General features: G+C 32.5%; 1 protein-coding gene across 1 annotated transcript; it reads left to right on the top strand.

Annotated features, from left to right (window-relative positions):
- The first annotated feature begins 9,838 nt into the window (after nt 1-9,838).
- On the top strand, nt 9,839-14,010 carry LOC139527366 (uncharacterized). The gene is made up of 2 exons (XM_071322755.1): nt 9,839-10,779; nt 13,566-14,010. The coding sequence occupies exons 1-2, from the start codon at nt 9,934-9,936 to the stop codon at nt 13,917-13,919; spliced, it is 1,200 nt and encodes a 399-aa protein (XP_071178856.1). The 5' UTR covers nt 9,839-9,933; the 3' UTR covers nt 13,920-14,010.
- Nucleotides 14,011-23,313: the final 9,303 nt, after the last annotated feature.

Below are 23,313 nucleotides of genomic sequence, written 5' to 3'. Positions count from 1 at the left end.
TTTGTACTGTCATTCCAGTAGCTGTAGTACAATTGGATCACATTACTACAAATATAACACTTGTTGGGATGGGTGAGTGTATTTTAAATTTGAAATTTTCTGCTTTTTTATACGACCGCAAAAATTAAAAAAAATTTGGTCGTATATTGGTATGACATTGGCGGCGTTGTCCGAAGACATTTGGTTTTTCGCACTCTAACTTAAGTATAAGTAAATAGAAATCTATGAAATTTAAAACAAGGATTTTGACCACAAAAGGAAAGTTGGGATTGATTTGGGGAGTTTTGGTCCAACAGTTTAGCAATTAGGGTCCAAAAGGGTCCAAAATTAAACTTTGTTTGATTTCATCAGAAACTGAATTATTGGGAATCTTTGATATATGCCAAATCTAACTGTTTTAAGATTCTTAATTTTTGGTCCCGTTTTCAAATTGTTCTACATAAAGGTCCAAAGGGTCCAAAATTAAACTTAGTTTGATTTTAACAAAAATTGATTTCTTGGGGTTCTTTGATATGCTGAATCTAAACATGTACTTAGATTTTTTATCATGGGCCCAGTTTTCAAGTTGGTCCAAATCAGGGTCCAAAATTAAACTTTGTTTGATTTCAACAAAAACTGAATATAATGGGTTCTTCAATATGCTGAATCTAACCATATATTTAGATTTTTTATATTTTGGCCAGGCTATCAAATTGGTAGGGTCCAAAATTGAACATTATTTGATTTCCTCAAAAATTGAATTCTTGGGGTTCTATGATATGCTGAATCTTACCATGTATTTAGATTTTGGATAATGGACAATAATAGGTAAATGTCCAATTTGAAAATTTTAAGTTTTTAAGTTCCAATCATTCTGTGTCAGAAACCTATGTTGTGTCAACTATTTAATCACAATCCAAATTCAGAGCTGTATCAAGCTTGAATGATGTGTCCATTCTTGCACCAACTGTTCAGGGTTTCGACCTCTGCAGTCGTATAAACCTGCACCCTGCAGAGCATCTGGTTCAAATTTATTGGACTTCATAGTCTTAACTTACACAACACTTGTATGCCTAAGTGTGTCCTTGTGTGCGTGTTTTATACAGAGCAATTTCATTTGTTTCTGATTAGATGCCTTCTTACCTGCTTACTATCCCATTTCATTTTGCAAAAAATTTCAATATGGTTGTTTGCTGCTCTCTTTGTGCAGCTATTTATCAATGTTGGAGAAAGATGGAGTACTGGGAAAGACCTATCCACCTATCAACATGCTGGACTACTAGCAATCCTACTTAATTAAGATAAAGGTCTATTTCATCTGCCAAGAGCAGTATGTACCTTATTAAAAACTGGAAAAAATTAAGGACATTCAATATACACATAAAAAAGTCCTTTTCTTGAAGTTCCAAGTGCAAAAATAAGCCCACATATTTCATTCCTATAGTAAATAGATTGTGAATAGATCCACAGAAACACTAACTAGTGAAACTTTTCAGAGCAACTTCAAAAAGGTTATAAGACTGAAACAATAAATTTTCCTAGAAGAAGTTATTGCCCTCATATGATGAGTTTCTTTGAAACAAATTGGAGGTTTGTTGTCATTTCATACCTCCATCAATTCAATTGATCCTCAACAGATGCTTTATGGATGGTTAATTAACTTTTCCTCTCTCAATTTGAAAGGAACATGTAAATATGGAAGATAAAGGAAAAGAGAGAATCTATAGACTCTGTTTTTCTGAGTATGCGGATTCAGTTTTCTCTAAAAGTTCAAACACATCAAGCAAAGAAATAAAACTGCTATATTCCTGACTTAGTACAGTCATTTTCTTATGTAAAAGATGATGGATTAACTAGTTAAATCTCTCACTTGTATGTCAGTTCCATAAAATTTAAATTCATGTCACAAATATGTGAAACATAAATGACACTTATCTGCGTATTCACATAGTACACTTGGCGCATTTGTTCTCTTCCTGATCATATATGAACTAAATATTTGCAAAATAAACTAAGTTAACATGAAAGTATAGGGATAGTTTGTATAACCACAATGACTTTAATCAATAAAAAAAACAAAACAATTATCAATAGAATTTTTTTTTTGACTATAATCAATAAATCATTTTTTTTCCTCACTGGATTTCAAATGTGTATATTGAAAAAAATAATAAAGATGTCAGTATTGTTTAAGACAATCCCCTTTTAGAGCCCATCTTCAGACATGATCTCAGACATCATGGCTCTTCTCCAAAAAGGTGAACAATATCATACTTGTTGTGGTTGGATTTTCCATAATAAAACACTATTTTGAAATACATGTTTGAGGAATATATTTAGGTGAGGATGAAAACTCATATACATGTATATGATTTGTATAATTAAAAATAGATGGAGTCTGTATTAGTTTCAGAAAAATTTGGCAGCAGTTTAATTGTGTAATAATGCACTGTAAATTACAAGTCAACCGAATTTAAGCAAACTGTCAAATTTGAATTATAATACCTTTTAAACATATTTAGATTAAAAAAGGTAAACAAGGAAACAATTAACAATGCATGAAATTATAAAAGGTATCAAAACTTTGGGACCAGGCACAATCTAAATAAATTAACCGTTGATATGACCTTTAGAGATTGCCAATATTGACATGTGATCCGATTATGAATTTAAATAGATAAATTTACACAAATGCATACACATAGTACATGCAGTGTTGTATTTATTAATGTCATTTAATTGTGATTCTGATAATATATTAATCATGACAACATGATTATTTAATATGGAAATTAAACAGCTTGATATATTTATATATCTTATGGCATGGTAATTTGCATGATATAAAAAAAAAAATCCTCAGAGCTTACATTTATATTTTCATCAAACAAGATGCATATTGTTACAATTAAATATACTTTTCTGTACATTCAATGGACTCCATGTAAATCTCAAATGATGCAGGAAGCTAATATCCTAAAAATGTTTATAGTAATTTCTTGCCCTGTTCAGACATTGCAATCCTTTTAAATTCATTTCACAAACAATTCATTTCACAAACCTGGGAAAATATGATGTTCAGCTATAAAAATGACAGTTGTGTGCATTGTACAAATAATGTTTCGCATCAAATTTAGTTTCTGTCCTGAACAGGCGTGCAACATTTGCCAGTAAACATTAAGCAAATAATAATTAATAATACATACAATTGACATTGAAACTTCAATTAACATAGAATGAAAGACTATTTTCAATTAAAAAAAAAATGTTTTTCTTTTCTCTCTGTATTTTGATCGAATCTATTGAGAAGAATATAGGATTTATCACTAAAAAGAGGAGGGTTCCAGATATTGGGTCCGTAAATAATGTATAGGTTAATTCTCTTTGCTTTTTAAATTTCCCTCATTATTCTTTGTTCTTAATATTTAAGTAAGGGGGATCAATGATGTTTAACAGGTGGCGTAATTCCACAAAAAGAATGCTTTTTTTTTAGACAATTGTATGTTAAAATCAAAGGGAGACGGGCGTACCGCAATTTGATAAAATTTTATTTTTTTGTAAATTTTTCTCTGTTCGTTAGTTTTGTGATCCGTTTTTTCTATAGTATTGGCCATTTGTTCTATTCTGTAACACGCACTTTCAGAAAAAAAATCAAAAGAAAAACCAAAAAGGTGATCAATTAATGTGATATATGTTGTGGTTTGATATCTTGTTATGAAGTATATCTGAAAGAAATTGAATGTTTGTGCCACGGTGTAAATTCTAATAGTTGAAATAACAAATGTCCGGTCTAGAAATCTTTGTATTGTAGAAAATAAAATGGACGAAAATATAGAAAATTCAAAACTCTTTGGCGGCAGTTTAATCGGGTATTAGTTCTCAAATTCATGCCCACCGAAATAACGCATACTTTCAAATGTGATTTGCAACATACTTTTATACTGGTATTTAAGAGTTACAAAGGTAAAACAATACATGTAATCGCAAAATCGTTTCAGCACTTTGGGACTGGTGTTATCTTATAGGGAAAACGGTACTATTTCATTTTCCCAGCATTAGGTTGGCCTCTTGTGTACCCTTCATTTTCCCAGCATTAGGTTAGCCTTTTTGTGTGAAGACAGGTGAAGGAAGTCAACTTAGGAGGGCTGTGATGCAAGGGTACAATATATATATTTTTATTTATCTATGAATAACTGCAGTGTGTAAATTTACAATATACATTTTAAAACCTGTTGAAATATTTTCAAGAGAATTATTCGAAGAGGCTTCCAAAATTTCATAAATTTGGTGTAAAATGACGGTGGGCATGATAACATAACCAAGCTCCGTTGGAAATTGGTCATGATACTATTTGGCTTCAATTTTTAAAATAGAGTAAATAAAGTACTAAAACCACACATAATTGTTTTATCCATGTTTTTATTATAAAAACTCGTAAATTTAGAAAATGTTAGTATTGACGCCTATGGCAGAATAAATAGTACCGTTTTCCCTATACAAACTATCGGCTAGACTTTCGAAGAACATTGCCGCTTGGCATGTGCTGGTATATTTTTTTTAAAAGAGGAATTTAGACAAGATAATTTTTAATATCACAATGTGACATCCAATATTGTGTACGTTTTTGTGGGAAAAAACCCCAGGAGTTCATGAGAGAGGTAACAGAAAGAGATAACAGAAGAAACAACCCAAAACAGTTTATCATCTTTTTACCTATCCATTAACCTGATTAAGACATTTTTGACAGGTGTTTAATGGCTTATTTCAACTAAGTTGGACCAAACATACTGCTAAAAACGAACCATAATTTTATAAAGTGCTCTTAAAAGCGCAAGAAGCATAGAAAAACTTTATATACGTCATGATTTCAACATTTTTAGCTTATACCCCTTTAAAGTTATTAGCTACTTTCTTTTTATACGACCGCAAAAATTGAAAATTTTTTGGTCGTATATTGGTATGACGTTGGCGTCGTCGTCGTCGTCCGAAAACATTTGGTTTTCGCACTATATTTTAGTATAAGTAAAAAGAAATCGATGAAATTTTAACCCAAGGTTTATGACCATAAAAGGAAGGTTGGGATTGATTTTGGGAGTTTTGGTCCCAACGGTTTAGGAATTAGGGGCCAAAAAGGGCCCAAATAAGCATTTTCTTGCTTTTCGCACAATAACTTTAGTACAAGTAAACAGAAATCTATGAAATTTTAAGACAAGGTTTATGACCACAAAAGGAAGGTTGTGATTGATTTTGAGATTTTTGGTCCCAACACTTTAGGAATTAGGGGCCAAAAGGGTCCAAAATTAAACGTTGTTTGATTTCATCAAAATATGAATTATTGGGGTTCTTTGATATGCCAAATCTAACCGTGTATTTAGATTCTTAATTTTTGGTCCTGTTTTCAGATTGGTCTACATTAAGGTCCAAAGGGTCCAAAATTAAACTTAGTTTGATTTTAACAAAAATTGAATTCTTGGGGTTCTTTGATATGCTGAATCTAAACATGTACTTAGATTTTTGATTATGTTCCAAGTTCTCAAGTTGGTCCAAATCGGGGTCCAAATGTAAACTTTGTTTGATTTCAACAAAAATTGCATATATGGGGTTCTTCAATATGCTAAATCTAACCATGTATTTATATTCTTAATATTTGGGCCCGGTTATCAAATGGGTCCACATTGAGGTCTAAAGGGTCTTAAATTGAACTTTATTTGATTTCATCAAAAATTGAATTCTTGGGGTTCTATGATGTGCTGAATCTAACCATGCATTTAGATTTTGGATATTGGACCATAATAGGTAAATGTCCAATTTAAAGTTTTTAAGTTTAAGTTCTTAGACCATATTCATTCTATGTCAGAAACCTATGTTGTGTCAACTATTTAATCACAATCCAAATTCAGAGCTGTATCAAGCTTGAATGTTGTGTCCATACTTGTTTATTCTAGCGTCTTTTGTGAGACTTCTGTAGACAAAGCGAGTGTTTGTCATTTGTAAGACTTCTGTAGACAAAGTGTGTGTTTGTCATTCACAAATTTAAGCCGAGTATCTATGATGAGTTTAAAGTAAGAGTATACATTTGGCAAAAGTTTTTAGAATATTTTGTTCTCAATGTTTTCCAACTTCTAACTTTATTTGGTGTGTACTTACAACACGGCGGTGTCACATATGGAGCATGATTATTTAAACTTCAAAAGCACTTGGGATCACTTCAGGTTTTGGTGGTAATTGGCCGTTCGTGTCACTCATACTTTGGTTTTCTATAATGTGTTTCTTATACGACTGTTGTTCGCTTGACTGTGCTCCGTATTTTTACAATGGCATTTTAAAATTTTATTCCAGGCTAATGAGTTTAAATGTTCCTTTAGTATCTTTCACCTTTCTTTATAGGACTGTAACGAATCACTAAATGTTCACATATCGTAAGATCTTCTGCTTCTATTTTTTTCTTTAAGAATCTTGGATTTCAAAGCCATCTAATGCATTGAACAAAGCACATTTCCCATTCTATTTTGGATTTTCTTAAAACATCAAAGATTATGTACATTCTTTGTTGTATACATAAGGATACTTTTGGTGGTTTTATTCGTCATTTTTTGCCTTTTTTGTTTTTGGTGGGAGAAGACTTCAAGTCTTCTGAAGACCTGTGGTGCCGACTTTACAATCATTGAACCTCCGTATGCCGCATCCGTTTCTGTGCATTACAATTTCATAACAACTTCCAATTCTTGACACCAATTTTTACACATGATTAAGCATCTGAATCATTTAATTTGTAAATTAGGATTGAAAAACAATCACTATCGTATAAAATATGTACCCTTTTATTTATGTAAATTATTAGATTTCATCTCATCTACATGAACGTTGTTTGTTTACTTGTAACCGGATGTTTTTAATGTAGATATTTGTAGTACGCATGCGTGAATATGGTATCGGGTCGACTCGCCCTGTTTACATGTTCGTCCTGAGTTCTTGAGACCATACAGTACGTTCGCCCTGTGTTCATTCTCTTCACTCTTATTAAGAACGTATAAAACGTCCTTGCATTTATTAAAAAATATTAATATTAAGAGTATCGTTAAAAAAACTCTAAAACACGATTTAGTGAAAATCATCTGTTCCTTATTTTGTCCCCAAGGTAAAACAATCGTGTTAAGCCAATCAAATTCTGTGTTTTTCATGATTAAATTAATAAACAAATCAAAAACGTTTTCTCTGAAGATTATTCTAACATGCTAGATTTTGACTAGATTCATCTAGTTGTAAAATCGTGAACATGGCACTACCGCAGGTGAATTTTCTATCTACAAAGAGGGTTCTTACACAGCTTAAGGATAAAAGCATAGCTGATTGACAAAATTCAATGATGCAGTACTACCATAAAGATAATACTGAATAGTAGTTTTTTTCACCAATTTATTGACATAATACGTTATATTTGTATTCAATTAAATCATTTAAAGCACAATGTACTATTATTTTTTTCACAAAGATCAACAAACAGGTTGACCCCCACCCCATTATTAGTGGTGTCACTTAAATGAAGGACTGTACCTAATACAAGGGGTCATTTTACTGTTGAAAAAAAAAGGAAAGAACATTTTAAAGATTTTTAACTAATAAGTGGGAAAAATCATTATATTTGGAACAACTTTTTTAAGTGAGGGGTCAAATTGATAAAGAAGATATAAATTTAGAAACATCACAAAATTCTTTTGACATGTTTTGACCCATTTAATACTTGATAGATGCATAGTTCTTGGGGAAAGTTTCATCCCATAATATGAATATAAAGGTGCTCATTTTTTACAGTGGGTTGTTATGTTCTTCCAATTAGGGTTACCCCTCATTTGGAGTGTTGTTCCCAACCTGTAAAAGGTCCATCTTTGTGCATAATTCAAAATTTGAAATTTCAACAAGAATCATATATTCCTACACAGGAAAATAAACCCTGGTTCATCTTTTCTACTGATTTTTAAAATAGCTAGAATCATGCAAACAGACTTAAGAAAAAGGCATGTAGTAAGCTCATCATTCAATTATGACACTTTTTCTAGACAATCCAGATCGTGCAAAATACTTCGCTAAAAATTGTTGTCGCACACTAGAAAAAACATGGGAACTTTTAAAAGTTGGCAGGTATGTAACAAATCTTACTATTCGTATGCCCCATTTATGGGCATTATGTTTTCTGGTCTGTCAGTCCGTCCTGCTTCAGGTTAAAGTTTATGGTCGAGGTAGTTTTTGATGAAGTTGAAATCCAATCAACTTGAAACTTAGTACACATGTGTTCCTTATGATATATATATGATCTTTCTAATTTTGATGCGAAATTAAAGATTTTACCTAATTTTCACGGTCCATTGAACATAGAAAATGATTGTACGGATGGGAAATCCATGTGCTTATGACACATTCTTGTTTGAAGAAAAAAAATATGTCATAACGATAATGAAGCAAAACTGATTGGGTTATTGGGGCTGCTTTTATGGTAATTCAAGTAACCTTTTATTCACCTTCTTCCACCTCACAGCTATCAGCTCTTTGATTAATTCTAAATTTGATTATTGCCGAAATTGTATTTTAATTTGCATAATTGATTCTATATTTCAATTACATATGGTTTTATTGTGGTTTAAATAGATATCGCAAAAAGATATTTGTTTTTACCATCTTACTGAGTCCGAATTCACTAAAAAGCTTTAATCAGGCTAGTTATATTGTGCAAATTTAAAAACAAAACACTATGTGAAAGACTTCATTGAAAAAATAAGTGATAATTGCATAATGACTGAATGTCACGGAAGTCGACGTTTTGTTACTATTTTGGTTAAGTCTGTGGTTAAAGTTGTTTTGAGACATCAACTATTTGTCAAATTAAACGTTCGTGCACATGTACGCACCTTCATTTAGAAACTTGATATTGCGATAAGACGTGTCACGGTACTTGTCTATCCCAAATTCATGTATTTGGTTTTGATGTTATATTTGTTATTCTCGTGGGATTTTGTCTGATGCTTGGTCCGTTTCTGTGTGTGTTAGTTACATTGTAGTGTTGTGTCGTTGTTCTCCTCTTATATTTATGCGTTTTCCTCAGTTTTAGTTTGTTACCCCGATTTTGTTTTTTGTCCATGGAATTATGAGTTTGAACAGCGGTATACTACTGTTGCCTTTATTTACTTCATGCATATAAGAGATATCGGAGAAAAACAATGTACTACATGTTCCAGTATTTTACTCGTAATGTACAGTGTAAGAAATAAAAAAGTATTTACAAAAATACCGAACTCCAAGATAAAAGAAAAGAGTTCTCTAAAACCTAAAAAAAAAAACAACTCGACTTGGCCAACTAACGGAAAGATTGGAAATAATCTGTCGTATTCCTCACATGGCGAAGACATGTTTCCAAATCAAATAGAAAGGAGTCGACTCATGATTTTTTGCCTAATTTGTATCTTTAGACCAGGTGATCTAAAAAGGAAGAATAAACAAATGATTTTTCCACACAATAGTGTAGTCCGATTATTAATCACTTAATTAACATTCAACTTAGGTGCGTATGTGCTTCTTTCCGTAAGCAACGTTATAAAAGTACTTATTCTATTTGACATGTTTGAACCACACACACATTTTTTATTGTAAGAGAAAATGATATAAATTAAAATTTGTACTGAACGTATAGCAATAGAAATTAACCATGCGTTCAAAGTTTTGTATTTTGATTTGAATACAACATATTATACGACTTGATAAAGAGAAGTTACCCCCAAGGTCAATTTGTAAAACATTAACAATAACATAACATATTTTTTCTCCTTGACATTATATTTTTTGTAATGACATGAATGAGTTCAATCTATTTATATCTGTTTCGGTACTTTCCCTTAGTGAAAACATAACAGGATGTCTCACTGCCACGGTGTGAAGTGATAATATAATTTAATTTTAATAAGTATGGAAAAACTTAGGAGTGTTTTACCTCCAAAATGTTGTGTGTTACACACAGGATCCTCATCTTTTACTGGTAAAACGCCAGTTCCGTGGATGCCGACACGAGCACATCAGACGACCGTTGAAAACACCAACAGGTCGACTTCTTCATCAACGTTTTTTCACTGCAGAAACGGAATAACATCAAACGTTCTCGATGATATTGAACCTGACGCAATATCATATAGAGACCAGGAAACACTATACAATGAAACTCGTCTTCCACCATTATGTTGTCGAAACACAGACGGAACGACAACGAACAATCGAAGTGCGCTATCAGGTGCTGCTAAAACATACAGCAGCCCTGACACAACCGAATTCAACACAAACGATATACCATTGCCAACGTGGTGTTGTCAAAACCAAGAAGGAACAACAAGCACCTTGAGTGCTTTAACAGTTGAAGCAACTAGATACAGGTATGAGGATTGGTATACCGTCAAATCTCTATACCTTCAGTCGAACACGGCAACTACGTGTAGCTCTGCTGACACGCATACCTTGAACGCAAGGATGGAAAATTTGGAAATGGCGCTGAATTTGCTGCAAAATAACTATAAACGTATGGAACAGGCAATGAACCAACAAGTTGAAAACGTCGTTGAAATTTTAACAAATGATATCAACAAAGTTGATGTTATTAGAATGTTTCTGGATTATAATGGGAAAGACTTTACCAAGATAAGAAACAAAAGACTGAAAGATGCAGTACAATTCATGACGAATAGTTCGAGAACAATGAGGAATGCATTGATGCAACAAACATCAGCGATTAAGAAACTGAGTGATGCTCATCAACGGACAAAGGTATTACTGATACGTTAGTGTCTAGCTCATTGATTATATCAACGGATTTAGGTTTACGAGTTTTTTTTTGTAAATTTCAAGCTCATTGCATTGAACATTTTGAACATGCGGAAAAGTAATTCACTTTAAAAATGCATTTTTTGAAAGACTTGTTACTTCATGTCAGTTGCCGCACGGCTTGAAATTTCTAAAAGATCTAATATAACAGGGTCATCAATTTATTGATTGTTTCAGTGGGAATTTTTTCATGCACATCAAGGACAGGTAAATCTGATATTCGTGTTAACATTGTGATCAAAACATGCTTTGCCAAAACCCAGGAGCCTATATATATACATGTTATTATTCTGTAATTTTTCAACTTTTAATTAAGATAACACTTTTGATTGATTAAATGTAGAGAGTCTAATGGCGATGTTTTTACACCTAAAATAGATATGTTAAATATATATTAAAAAGTAAGGTGATACAGGGTGGACTTAAAACTTACATTTCATTTAAAAATTTATGTGTTTAAATATCGGTCGAAATGTATGCTCTATATCTTCCTCATATTTAAACGATTATATACTAAAGTATAAACGTGTGACGGTTACAGTTATTCAAACTTAATTAAGCTAGACTTTTATATTTTTTAAGTCTATGAAAAAATAACATAAAAAATGTGGTCAACACTGAATAACGCGCGTAGACTGATAACATAGTACAGTTATTTCTTAAAGTCTAATTCTAAATTCCATTTTAAACCGGCGAAAATCATGAAAAAAACGTTGATGACGTCATGGTCACATGACAAAATTGTGTCTATGATATGATAAACAAAACGACGCCAGCCAATCAGAAGACGTGTTACATCTAAAATTAAATTATTTTTATAATAGTTTAAAGGATTTAAAAAAAAGAGTATATATATATTACATGTTATTCGGGATGGGCATTGGCTGAAATTTTCATCCAGTGTTCTATATCTCTTGGTCCCTCATCCAAAGTGGACACAATGAACTGACAGGCAATGTTATCCTTATCTCCTGTGAAGCCCAAGTAATAATAAACTATACTGGAGTGACATCATTTCACCATTTTATAACAATCTGATCTTTAATTTTGTTCCCAGGGTTCGAACCGATACGCATATTGATATGTTTTAACCTTTTTCATTCGTAAGAACGCACCAGGCTGATAAGAGATATGCTCTTGACTTACCGGTGACTAAATGAGGCAAGTCATCACAAACTGATACGGGTCCGACCTTACAACTTATAACATGAAACAGCCCTACCTCGAACTAGATTCAACCAAACATCATAGCATAACATCATGAACATAACTTCATTTTGCCCGACCACGCCACATAGTGCCAAGATGTATTATAAGCCTGTGTGTGATTGTATGGCTAGTTTATGTCCACCGCCTTGATACGATATCCAAAAACAATCATATCAGTGATAAATACATTTTTAGCTCACCTGGCCCAGAGGGCCAAGTGAGCTTTTCTCATCACTTGGCGTCCGTCGTCCGTCGTCGTTAACTTTTACAAAAATCTTCTCCTCTAAAACTACTTGGCCAAATTTAACCAAACTTGGCCACAATCATTATTGGGGTATCTAGTTTAAAAATATGTCCGGTGACCCGGCCAACCAACCAAGATGGCCGCCATGGCTAAAAATAGAACATAGGGGTAAAATGCAGTTTTTGGCTTATTACTCAAAAACCAAAGCATTTAGAGCAAATCTGACAGAGTAAAATTGTTAATCAGCTCAAGATCTATAATCCCTGAAATTTTCAGATGAATCGGACAACCCGTTGTTAGGTTGCTGCCCCTGAATTGGTAATTTTAAGGAAATTTTGCTGTTTTTGGTTATTATCTTGAATATTATTATAGATAGAGATAAACTCTAAACAGCAATAATGTTCAACAAAGTAAGATTTACAATTAAGTCAACATGACCAAAATGGTCAGTTGACCCCTTTAGGAGTTATTGCCCTTTATAGTCAATTTTTAACCATTTTTCATAAATCTTAATAATCTTTTAGAAAAATCTTCTCCTAAAACTACTGAGCCAAATTAAACCACACTTGGCCATAATAATCATTGGGGTATCTAGTTTAAAAAATGTGTCCGGTAACTCGGCCAACCAACAAAGATGGCCACCATGGCTAAAAATAGAACATAGGGGTAAAATGCATTTTTTGGCTTATAACTCAAAAACCAAAGCATATAGAGCAAATCTGGTCGGCGTAAAATTGTTTATCAGGTCAAGATCTATCAGCCCTGATATGTTCAATGTTCAATTTTGCTGTTTTTGGTTATTATCTTGAATACTATAATAGATTGAGATAAACTGTAAACAGCAATAATGTTCAGCAAAGTAAGACCTAAAAATAAGTCAACACGACCAAAATGGTCAATTGACTCCCTAAGGAGTTATTGCCCTTCATAGTCAATTTTTAACAATTTTCCTAAAATTTGTAGATTTTCACTAACATTTTCCACTGAAACTACTGGGCCAAGTTCATTATAGATAGAGATAATTGTAAGCAGCAAGAATGTTAAGTAAAGTAAAATCTAAAAACACATCACCATTACAAAAACACAATTTTGTCATGAATCCATCTGTGTCCTTTGTTGACCAAGGTGAGCGACACAGGCTCTTTAGAGCCTCTAGTTAAATATTAAACCTAGAATATGAACCGTGGATTTATTCCTAATAGCCTATTGATTATTGTTATTGTAGACTATAGGACATGTTTGTGACACAATTATTGTTAAACATTACTTTTTACAGACGCCTCAAATGGGCAAACGAGAAATAGACAGCCATGTGTGTCAATGGTTAGGGATCGATGGAAGACGAGCAGTAATCACAGAAACACCACAAGCGGTTACAAAGAATTTAAACATTTTAGAAGATGATAATGATGATATGAGTATTGCCGCCCCGACACCATGTTTGAACGGAACAAGACAAGTCATCCATTGTAATACCGGAAGTAAAATAGACAAACAAGAATACTTAACTACGGGTGACAGAAATAACAATAATTACATTCATTCAAATAACCAAAGAACACAAGCTAGTTCAGATATGAGTCATGTGAGGCGTCCATTGTTTTGCGACCAAAAAGGAATATATGTGTGAGTCTCCCTCTACCGCAAGTGCATGCTGTTCATATTTAATATGAGGCAGGCATTACCTGTTAATGGGGACGAAGTTTGTTTAAATTAATTTGTTTGTAACTTTATATTTGTTAAAAAAAAAAAGAAACGGAAATACCGTAACGTTTCCGATTTTGGTTCTGTTGTGAGGGATTTTACTTGTGACGTTATTTAAGTTATGACGTCATGTTCAATGCAAACAAAGAAACGCAATGCATTAGGTAACGTTTATTCATACCAAAGACAAAGAATGATTAAAAATGAAATATTGGTATTGAGTTCCTATATTTTACTAGACTAATCAAAGTCTCATGACAACAAGACCGGAAGAAGGAAGTAGAGTTATGTTTTCTGCGCAGATCCGGAAATTAAAAAACGCGACAAAAAAAAAAAATTGAACGATTTTGAGTTCATTAGTACAATGAAAAATTCGGGAAATTTTCCCGATTTTTTTTTTTATTGAATTTTCTACTGTAATAAGGGACTTCGTCCCCATATTATTGAAAAAGCTGGATCATATGCAACATTCGGGCATTCATAAAATATCGCATTCCAATTTGATATTCTTTACGTGCACTATTCATTGTACATATATAGTTAACTTACGAAAAGTGTAACCTCACTGTATATAAATATTACATTTCGTGCAAAGTAAAAATCAATCTATCAACCAAATAATCGAATAATGTGGAGCGATTTTAATGGATATAGCCGAAAACTGAAAAACAGGGAAGTGCACATAAGGTACCAAAATTTACAAAAAGATGGACAATTAAATCAATACGAAGATGGACAATATTTAGGACAGACGAAACAAACATTAAAAAAAACGGTAGTATACTCGTGATTCGAAAGGGAAATCAGCTCCGGTCCTTTTCTTCTCCAGGTGACATCTGTTGTTGTTCTCAGGACTGAACAGTTTGGTGACATGTCATGAACAAGGAAAAGATGATGGAACCAAGGTTATATATCCCGTTAATCAGATTAAGTATCGTTTCATGCAAAACGCCAATTGACTGTTTCGTATTTTGATGACTATGTGACGTTTCATTGTTCGTACTTCCAAATGAAATCAATTTCACGTCATTTGTTGAATGTCCTTTGACTTTTATGTTTTTTTAAATACCAACATTCTTTCATTGTACTAATTTTCGTAACGGTGTCCATATATTCTTTAAATTCTGAAATGGCGAACACAGAAATTGAGCTTACGCTGCAATGTTATGTTATTACTTTAACTTGTATAAGCATTTTGAGTCGGTTTTACAAAACAACAACTAAGATTAATCGTTAGAAACTGATTAGTTTATGCCTTACGCATTTATGGTTAATCTTTGTCGTAAGATTTTTTTGTGAAACCGGCTTTTGAAGCTATCAGTTTAAAACGATACAAATTCTACCTGTACGAAAAAATACGTAAAATTAAATATTAAGTAATATATTTGAAAATGTTCGTATTTAACATATAGTGCAATGGGCAAAGGAAAATAGTTTAATTTGTATTACCTCCCATTTATCATAAACATCTGATGAAAAAAAGAAGGATATACAGTATGTTTCGCTATAATTCATCAGAAAGCAACTTAATTGTTACATGTTATTGTCTCAATATCAGTTTTAATTTCTGATAGTAATTTTCTAGATTTTAAAACGGCTAGCTGCTTAAATGTCTTCATACATTTCGATTGCACTACTGAACCCTACGTTAACACGAACACTTATACGATTCAGTGCTAAAGTGATTTGACAGTTATGGGCGTTTTTCAATAAAAGCGTTCCTTTCACACCTAAAAAAATGGAAAATCAACTAGTCTTAAATTTATTTTCAAGAGTTATTTTGAATACTTCTATTATAGACCTGTTTGTAAACAAAATGTGCAATCTTAAATACTCTTTAAAATGATATTATTTTCATAATTTGTGTACTGTTTCGTAGGGGAATTTTGTCCCGTACGAAACTGCTTCTAAACACACATATTTTTGCAATTTTAAATGTTTCCTATAGACATTCCAGTTTGTTTACTTAATATACTAGACAAATCTCATTTTTTTCTGAATTGGAGAACCATTTTTTATCGATAAAGATTAGACAGTACTTCACATATGAAGGTACAACTCATGTTACGTAGTGGACATTTTGATGCGTTTCGTAGTTGACAAAACCGTTTCGTAGTGGACAAAAAGTTTCGTAGTTGACATCAACCCTATTCTATGTTAATAAAAACATAATAACACTTACATGAAACTAACCTTTGTTATTTGCTTTGCACGAATATAATTGTAAAAAGAGTAAAAAAGACTGCATGGTAGTGGTAGTGTCCACTACGAAACGTTTTTCTCCCAAACTTGTTTCGTAGGGGACCGTGTTGTAGGGGACGTATTCACATGTTTTATTTTTTTCTCACAACCCCAATATTGCAATAGAAACAAGACTGACTGTATTCATCAAAGCGTTATTAAGCTGTACACTGATATTTTTTTCATAATTTTAAAACCAGTTACTGAAGGAGATTTGACCTGTTTCGTAGTGGACATTTACAAAAATACGGCATCACTCTGGTCCATTTGATGTGCTCAATTTTTCTTACCAACAGTTTAATTGCCGTTATAAAAGCATCACTTCTTTTGTAAGACCCTAATGTTTATATATCTTTCAAACAAAAAATTACATTGATTTTATAAAACGGTTTATAAGCAAGTTTTAATGACTTCGTTTCGTAGTGGATATTGTGTTAGGGACACACCTTCTAAAATAAAAAATCCTATGTTAAAAGCTGTTTATTAAAATATGTTGGTTCTAAACATACTTTTGAATTATTAAAGAACTTATATTAAGTAAAGTTAATATTTATTTCTTTTTTTTAACGATATTTGAGAGTATGAATGTTGAACAGGCGGTCTAGGGACATGCCATTTTGGTTGTTTTGGACCATTCAGGAATCAATATCTTATCAATCCCTCTAAAAAATAAACTGTTTTTTTGCTTAAAAATGTTATATTTAATTCAATGTACTGACTGCACAAAAAATGACTTGCAAAGATCAAACACATTTTTTCAAAGTGGCTGGGACAAGAAAGTACGATTTTATTGAAAAACGCCCTTATAAGTAAATATGCTCTGTATCGTTTAAAGAAAAGAATCCCGAAATTCACTGAATAGAAAAGTCTATCAATATGTGGAAAAAGTTAATTTATTAGAAAAACTAAGCCAGATGAAGTATTATTACCTTTTAACATAAACAAATTTGTAAGATATCGATGTAATGTAAACTTATGTATTAGTATCCACTCAGTGGAAATGAAACAGTAAATGTTTCTAAAAATGAGTGAAAAAGAAATTATGAGGCTAAATAGAAGGAATAATAGATTTACGCGGATGTCTTCTTCTCTCATCGATTTATGACTTTTGAACGGTGGTATACTGTTGTTGCCTTTATTGACTATATCAATCAGCACTTCAACTTGCTAAAATGCAAAATCAAGTGTTTCAGAACATAACAAATGAACAAAAGTAACTGTTTTGTGGAGTTTAATTTTATTGAAAAATCAACATTTTTTTCCCTTTCCATTTTATGCACTGTAGTTAGATATAGGAAGATATGGTATGAGTGCCAATAAGACAACTCTCCATCCAAGTAACAATTTATAAAATTAAACCATTATAGGTCTAGGTACGGTCTTCAACACTGAACATTATGACTTGGCAAAAGGTCAGGTAAAGGTATTGGTTTTGAAAACAGTTTTAGCCTTTATCCCCCATAAAGACGTAAAATTCGCAGTTTTTTCTTTAATTATCACTAAACACATGTTATCATAGAAATACATTGACCAATGATTTTAGGTACTTAAAAACAAAAAAGTTTTCAAACAATGTTATCTAACAAAAGCAGAGGTAATTGTTCGTGAACAACCTTTTCGAAATGTAAAATATTTTTAAAAAATTTTACGACTCTTCTGTTGAAGTTTGGATAGGTACTTGTGACACTAATAAAAAGTGTTAACCTTTAAGCGACATGTCTGACAGTTTCAACTGCGAAATTGTCAAAATGTTGCGCAAAATACATAATGATAATCACAGAAATACAGTAAGGTCATTCCCTTTTCAAATTGGGAAGAGTTTAAAAAAGTGTTAACTGACACTATTATATTTTTATAAAGTTTGTTTGTTAATAAAAACATTAAGCTGACGACCATTCGTTGTCAAAATGTATTCTTATGGCATAATCTTTAGCTGTATCCATAAATATCTGCTAGCAACACTAACTCGATTAAATGTCTCTAAAGTATTATTTGAAAACAAAACATCAAAAAAATTCTCCCGAAACCAAATACAATTTTTGCTCCAAATATTTTTGAAACTTTACCAGTTTTCTACTCATAAGAAATAATGTCTTCTGATACCATTATCTGTAAAAAGAGGATCGAAGCCGTCAAAATAGAAACTGAACTATATTAACCATTATCTACCTAAAGCAGATTAATTTTGCTAAAGATTTTTATACTCCAGGCAAACCCTAGTCGCATTTGGCAAAAGTTTTATTGACTTTAGGATTCTCGATGCTCTTCAACTTTGTACTTGTTTGGCGTTATAGCTAATTTGAACAGAGCATCACTGATGAGTCTTATGTAGATGAAACGTACATCTGGCATATCAAATACTGACCCTGGTACCTTGGGTAACTATTAAAGCAGTTGAAAATAGAAATTGACCTTTGTTTAATGGTATCAAGAAAGAGTGTGACTGTCTGAGGCGAATATACTCTTTCAAGTCCGGATATACTTACAAGCTAGTCTAAAGTAAGGGTTAGCATCCTGTGTGTTTCATATATTGGAAGAATCTTTGTATGGTAAAAGATCCATACATGGTCATTTCAATTATGTTTGTTTGTGCTTTGTATACATTTCTTTGTGTGTTTATTTGTTACACATTTATTAGTTTTATAGTGATTAGGATTATAACGCAATATTGACTGCTGTATCCCCATTTTATGACAGTTTGACCCAAACTGTTTGTTTGTTTTGTTCACGCATCGTTGTTAAAAAAATGAAATTTAATGGGACTGTCATACAAGTTAGAGGTTTAGCTATACACATGGAAAAAAGTATTGCAACACCTTGATTTGTTAAAACTTGAAAAATCAGCCTCTTTTTTTGGATGAAATATCATAAAATATGTGTATAATATTATTGAAACATAGTTTATGATAACATTGGCATTGAAACGAACAAAAAATGTTTGGAAAAAAAAATGATTTATATAACCACAATTTTAATAACAATATGAAGTGTTTTTTGTACAAAAAAATGCATTTTACAACTTTTACTTTAGTCGAACTTTACAATGTCAGACATTTCAAAATTAATCTTCAGATGACTGTTCACATCATGGTTGATCGTTATATGCCAAAGAATTAGTACTTTATGCGCAGCCTCCATTCAAACGGATAACCGCATCTTAACGTCTTCTGATTCCTGCCATAAATCGACTAATTTGTTGCTAAGGTAGCAGCAACCATTTCTGATGAAGGGCATTGTTTATTTCATGATGTGTTTGAACTGAGGTGTCCTTTCGCGCACTTTCCGCCCAATAGTGTCCCATATATGCTCGATATGGTTCAAAGTCGGGCAACGATCGGGCCAAGGAAGATGAACCAAATTCCATTTGAACATTGGATCTTCCTCCACGATGCTAATTTCCAACTTTGGCGAGCTCTGCACTACATGAGATACGGAAAACTGTGTGTCTGTTCGTTAGCAAAGGTCTCCGAGATGGTCTTATCGCACGATAACCAGTAGCGATGAGTTGATCTCGAACAGTTCTTGTTAAAAGGCTCCTGTATGGCCACCACTCTCTTTTTAGGATTGTCTTGTATGCAATGGGTTTCCTACTCTCCAACCTTCATTATGCTTGATTTTCTCTAGCAAATGGTATAGGGGGTCTTCATTATCTCGGAAGGTCTTTAACAGCGTTTATTGCCTGATTTTTATTCTCAAAACGACTTATAGTGGAATGGTGATGACCAACAATACGTGCAGTTGTTACAGCGACATCCCTGCTTCTCTTATGCTGATAATCTGCCATCTTGCTGCAGTTAAGAGTTGTCAAGGGCCCATTACAAGGTGTCAATCACATAACTTTAAAAACTTGGTTATTTAAAGTGTTGAAAACAATGAGGGTAAAAACATCTGTTTTGCTGTTTACGGGTACAGTAGCTGCATGTGCAGATAAAAACTTATCGAGTCGATATTTATTGATTAAACTCAGGTGATACTTAAATAATGTTTAACTAGTTCTATTTTACCAAATTATATCACCAAAAAATAAAGAGTGTTTTTTTAATTTCAATTTCAATTCGGTGTTCAATACTTTTTTCCATGTGTATAGATATTAAATCAGATTTAATCCACAATTATCTACATATTAAGTAAAATGGCTGTACCAAGTCAGGAATATGACAGTTGTTATCCATTCGTTTGTTGTGTTTGAGTTTTTCATTTGCCATTTGATTATGGACTTTTCGTTTTGAATTTTCCTCACAGTTAAGTATTTTTGTGATTTTTCTTTTCACGCAATTTTGTTAATATAACGGAAATGTATACAACTGTCATACAAGAAAGAATTTAAGGAAGCTGAAAATCCAGGTTTATCTAAGAATCACCATCGGCGAACTTATGGTTTTGTATTTTCTATGGACCTTCCCTTTTTGAATTAACCTTATTGGATATGATCTAGTTACCTCATTGAAGCAACCAGTTTTTGTTTTTGTTTTTGTTTTTGTTTTATTTATTACTTTTTTTGTGGGGGTTGTGTTGTATTGGTCTTGATGTGTTAGTGATCTATGATTTTTTTCTAAACTGCCTTTCGGTTGTTTTAGAAAAGTAGGTCAACATATTCTTTATACATTTAATAACATGACAGAACTTTTTCTTGTACTATCAGGCTTTTGATTGTTGTCATTTTAACGCTAGATATAAAACAAAATGTAAATAATTTACTTGTTTTAAAATGTTTGTGCGTATTTTCAATAATATCGAAATAAAAGAATTCATATATATTTGCATGACGACTGTGCGTGATGTGTTATAACATATGTCACGGTGGGTATGGTTGTCCTGCGAGAGAACGTTCTGTGCTGGTGATTCGGTCCTGACGGGTGCTGGTGATCAATGAAAAAATGTAAACAAAGACGAAAATGAAAATTTTTGAAGTTTTCACTCATAAAAAATGGAAGAAAACAGTTGAGATTTTTCAATTTTGTTTCTAATGGGTTCATATGTAAACCATTAAAAAGTTGACCCTCTAAACTGTTTCAGTAAGCGTAATACAAAAATGCTCATTTTCAGAAAATCTAGAGATGAAAAAATAAAACAAAAATGGTCATAGAGTCCGCTTTCTATACCGCAATCCACACGACAAAACTATTTTGTGAAAAAACATTGCAATTTATTAATATTTAGCATTTTTTCAATTTATTCATGTCCTGATACTGTGCTGGTGGGTCCTGTCATTGTGCTGGTGGGTCCTGATACGGTGCTGGTGATTTTGGATAAGAAGTTGGTCATATTTGAAACAAATGTTACAAAATCAATAAAATTGGGCAGATAATTGTTGTCAATAGGATCTATGACTCCTATTTTAGCTCTTGTGCATCCATTTAACTGTTTAATATGTGTTTTCAAATTATCGTAACTTGTATAACATAATTACATAAAAGGGCAACATCTTTTGTCCTATATTAGATAACAATATATAGTATCTAAAATAAGAATAGTTTTATTAAGATACTAAATGCCCCTTACATTGATGCTTCAACAGTGATCAAAGCCCATGCCGCAATGACATGTTTGTTAGCGCTCCGCATACCCCTCCCCACTTCCACCCAACCAACCCTCCTCATTTCCTCCTTCATTGTTACAGTGGTGTACCAACACAACAATTTATCACATAAAATAATAACACAAAGACACACATTATTGAACAACAAATGCTCGCAGGTACTGAAAGCTAGTTCAAAGTCGCATTTTCAACTAATAGATAAACCATGTTCAAAAATCCCAATCGTGTCGATTAAAAAAGTCTCAAAACTTAAGTTCACATTTTAATGTTTGATGAAGCAGAACTTTAAAAGTGTGCAGTGAATCTTGTGCTCACAACAGTTATTGTCATAATTATGTTTACATAAGACTTATAAAGGAATTAAGAAGGTACAAAGAAATATTTTACAGTTCAATTTAATGATCATGAATGGAAGGAAATGGTACGGAACTTTACATCGCACAAAAAGAAATTGATAGTATTTTTTGGCGAAAGACTGAAACGCTTTTTTGCATTATATAGTACAGCTCTTCTATAAAAGCATGCAAAAAAAACTTTGATTGACTTGCTTGCTATGTTTGCTTGGATGTTTTCAAACAATAGGTAGGCGGAGTTTCAATACATACTGGGATTTGATTGGACAAATACAAACTGACAGGAATTGAAGTTTATGTTTATTGTCCAAACAAATTCTAGTATATAGAAAACAGACTACTTACCTGTCGTTTACAAACATCCAAACAATCATAGCAAGCAATTTGATCAATGGTTTGTTTTGCATATATTTATAGAAGAGCTGTAAATTATAAAAAAAACCAATCTTGTTGTCGTAGATGGTTAAATCCTCAACAAAATCTCAATAACTTTGTTGGAACGATTAAAGGTTTTAAACCAAATTTTCGTGGACTTTTTAGCTTCCACCCTGACGAGGCATGTTAGCTGTTCGTATGCTGTTGCACCTGACGCACGGAAACTTTCACATCTTCTTTTCTGAAATATTTTACCCAGCTCATACTTGACAGGAATGTTATCCTAGTAAAAGGTGTAACCAATGAATTGAATACAAGGTAAAAATTCCACAATACTATATAATTCATTTTATGTGTCAATTTGTTCGAAAAAAGTCGATAAGAAGAGAGTTTTTTTTAATGTCATGATTATCTGTCGCTTTCTAGATTCATGCTTAGCATTTATTTCAGATGACATGGACTCCTCACCCTGGTTACCCTGCTGCCTTTCATAACTTTATCCGTATACATATATTAATAGATAAACAAAAGGCTGCAACTGGTATTTTTGTATTTAAAATGATTCGTTGTAACGAGAATATTTGTGGTGAATGGAAACTGTGAGGGTCAAAATCTTAAATTGCTTATAAATGTTGCTGGACCCAGTTTCTTTATCTGATTTGAATTTTCTGAAATGTGCAAGGTAGATAGACATTGGCCTTTGATTTTTTTTACTCGGTAAGTTTAGCCCTAATTGCTTGAATTTTGCAATATTAAAGCCGATTTCAATGAGTGTGTAGACAAAGGGAATATCTTTGTTTATCTTGCTTGCT

Source organism: Mytilus edulis, chromosome 6 (assembly GCF_963676685.1).
Source record: "Mytilus edulis chromosome 6, xbMytEdul2.2, whole genome shotgun sequence".
NCBI classification, from domain to species: Eukaryota; Metazoa; Mollusca; class Bivalvia; order Mytilida; family Mytilidae; genus Mytilus; species Mytilus edulis.
This window is presented reverse-complemented; position numbering and strand designations above follow the sequence as displayed.

Bases quoted from the DNA above. Each gene is read 5' to 3' on its own strand.
- LOC139527366 (XM_071322755.1), top strand. From the start codon at position 9,934: ATGGAAAAACTTAGGAGTGTTTTACCTCCAAAATGTTGTGTGTTACAC. The intron at 10,780-13,565 runs GTATTACTGATA...TACTTTTTACAG, and splicing joins ATGCTCATCAACGGACAAAG to ACGCCTCAAATGGGCAAACG.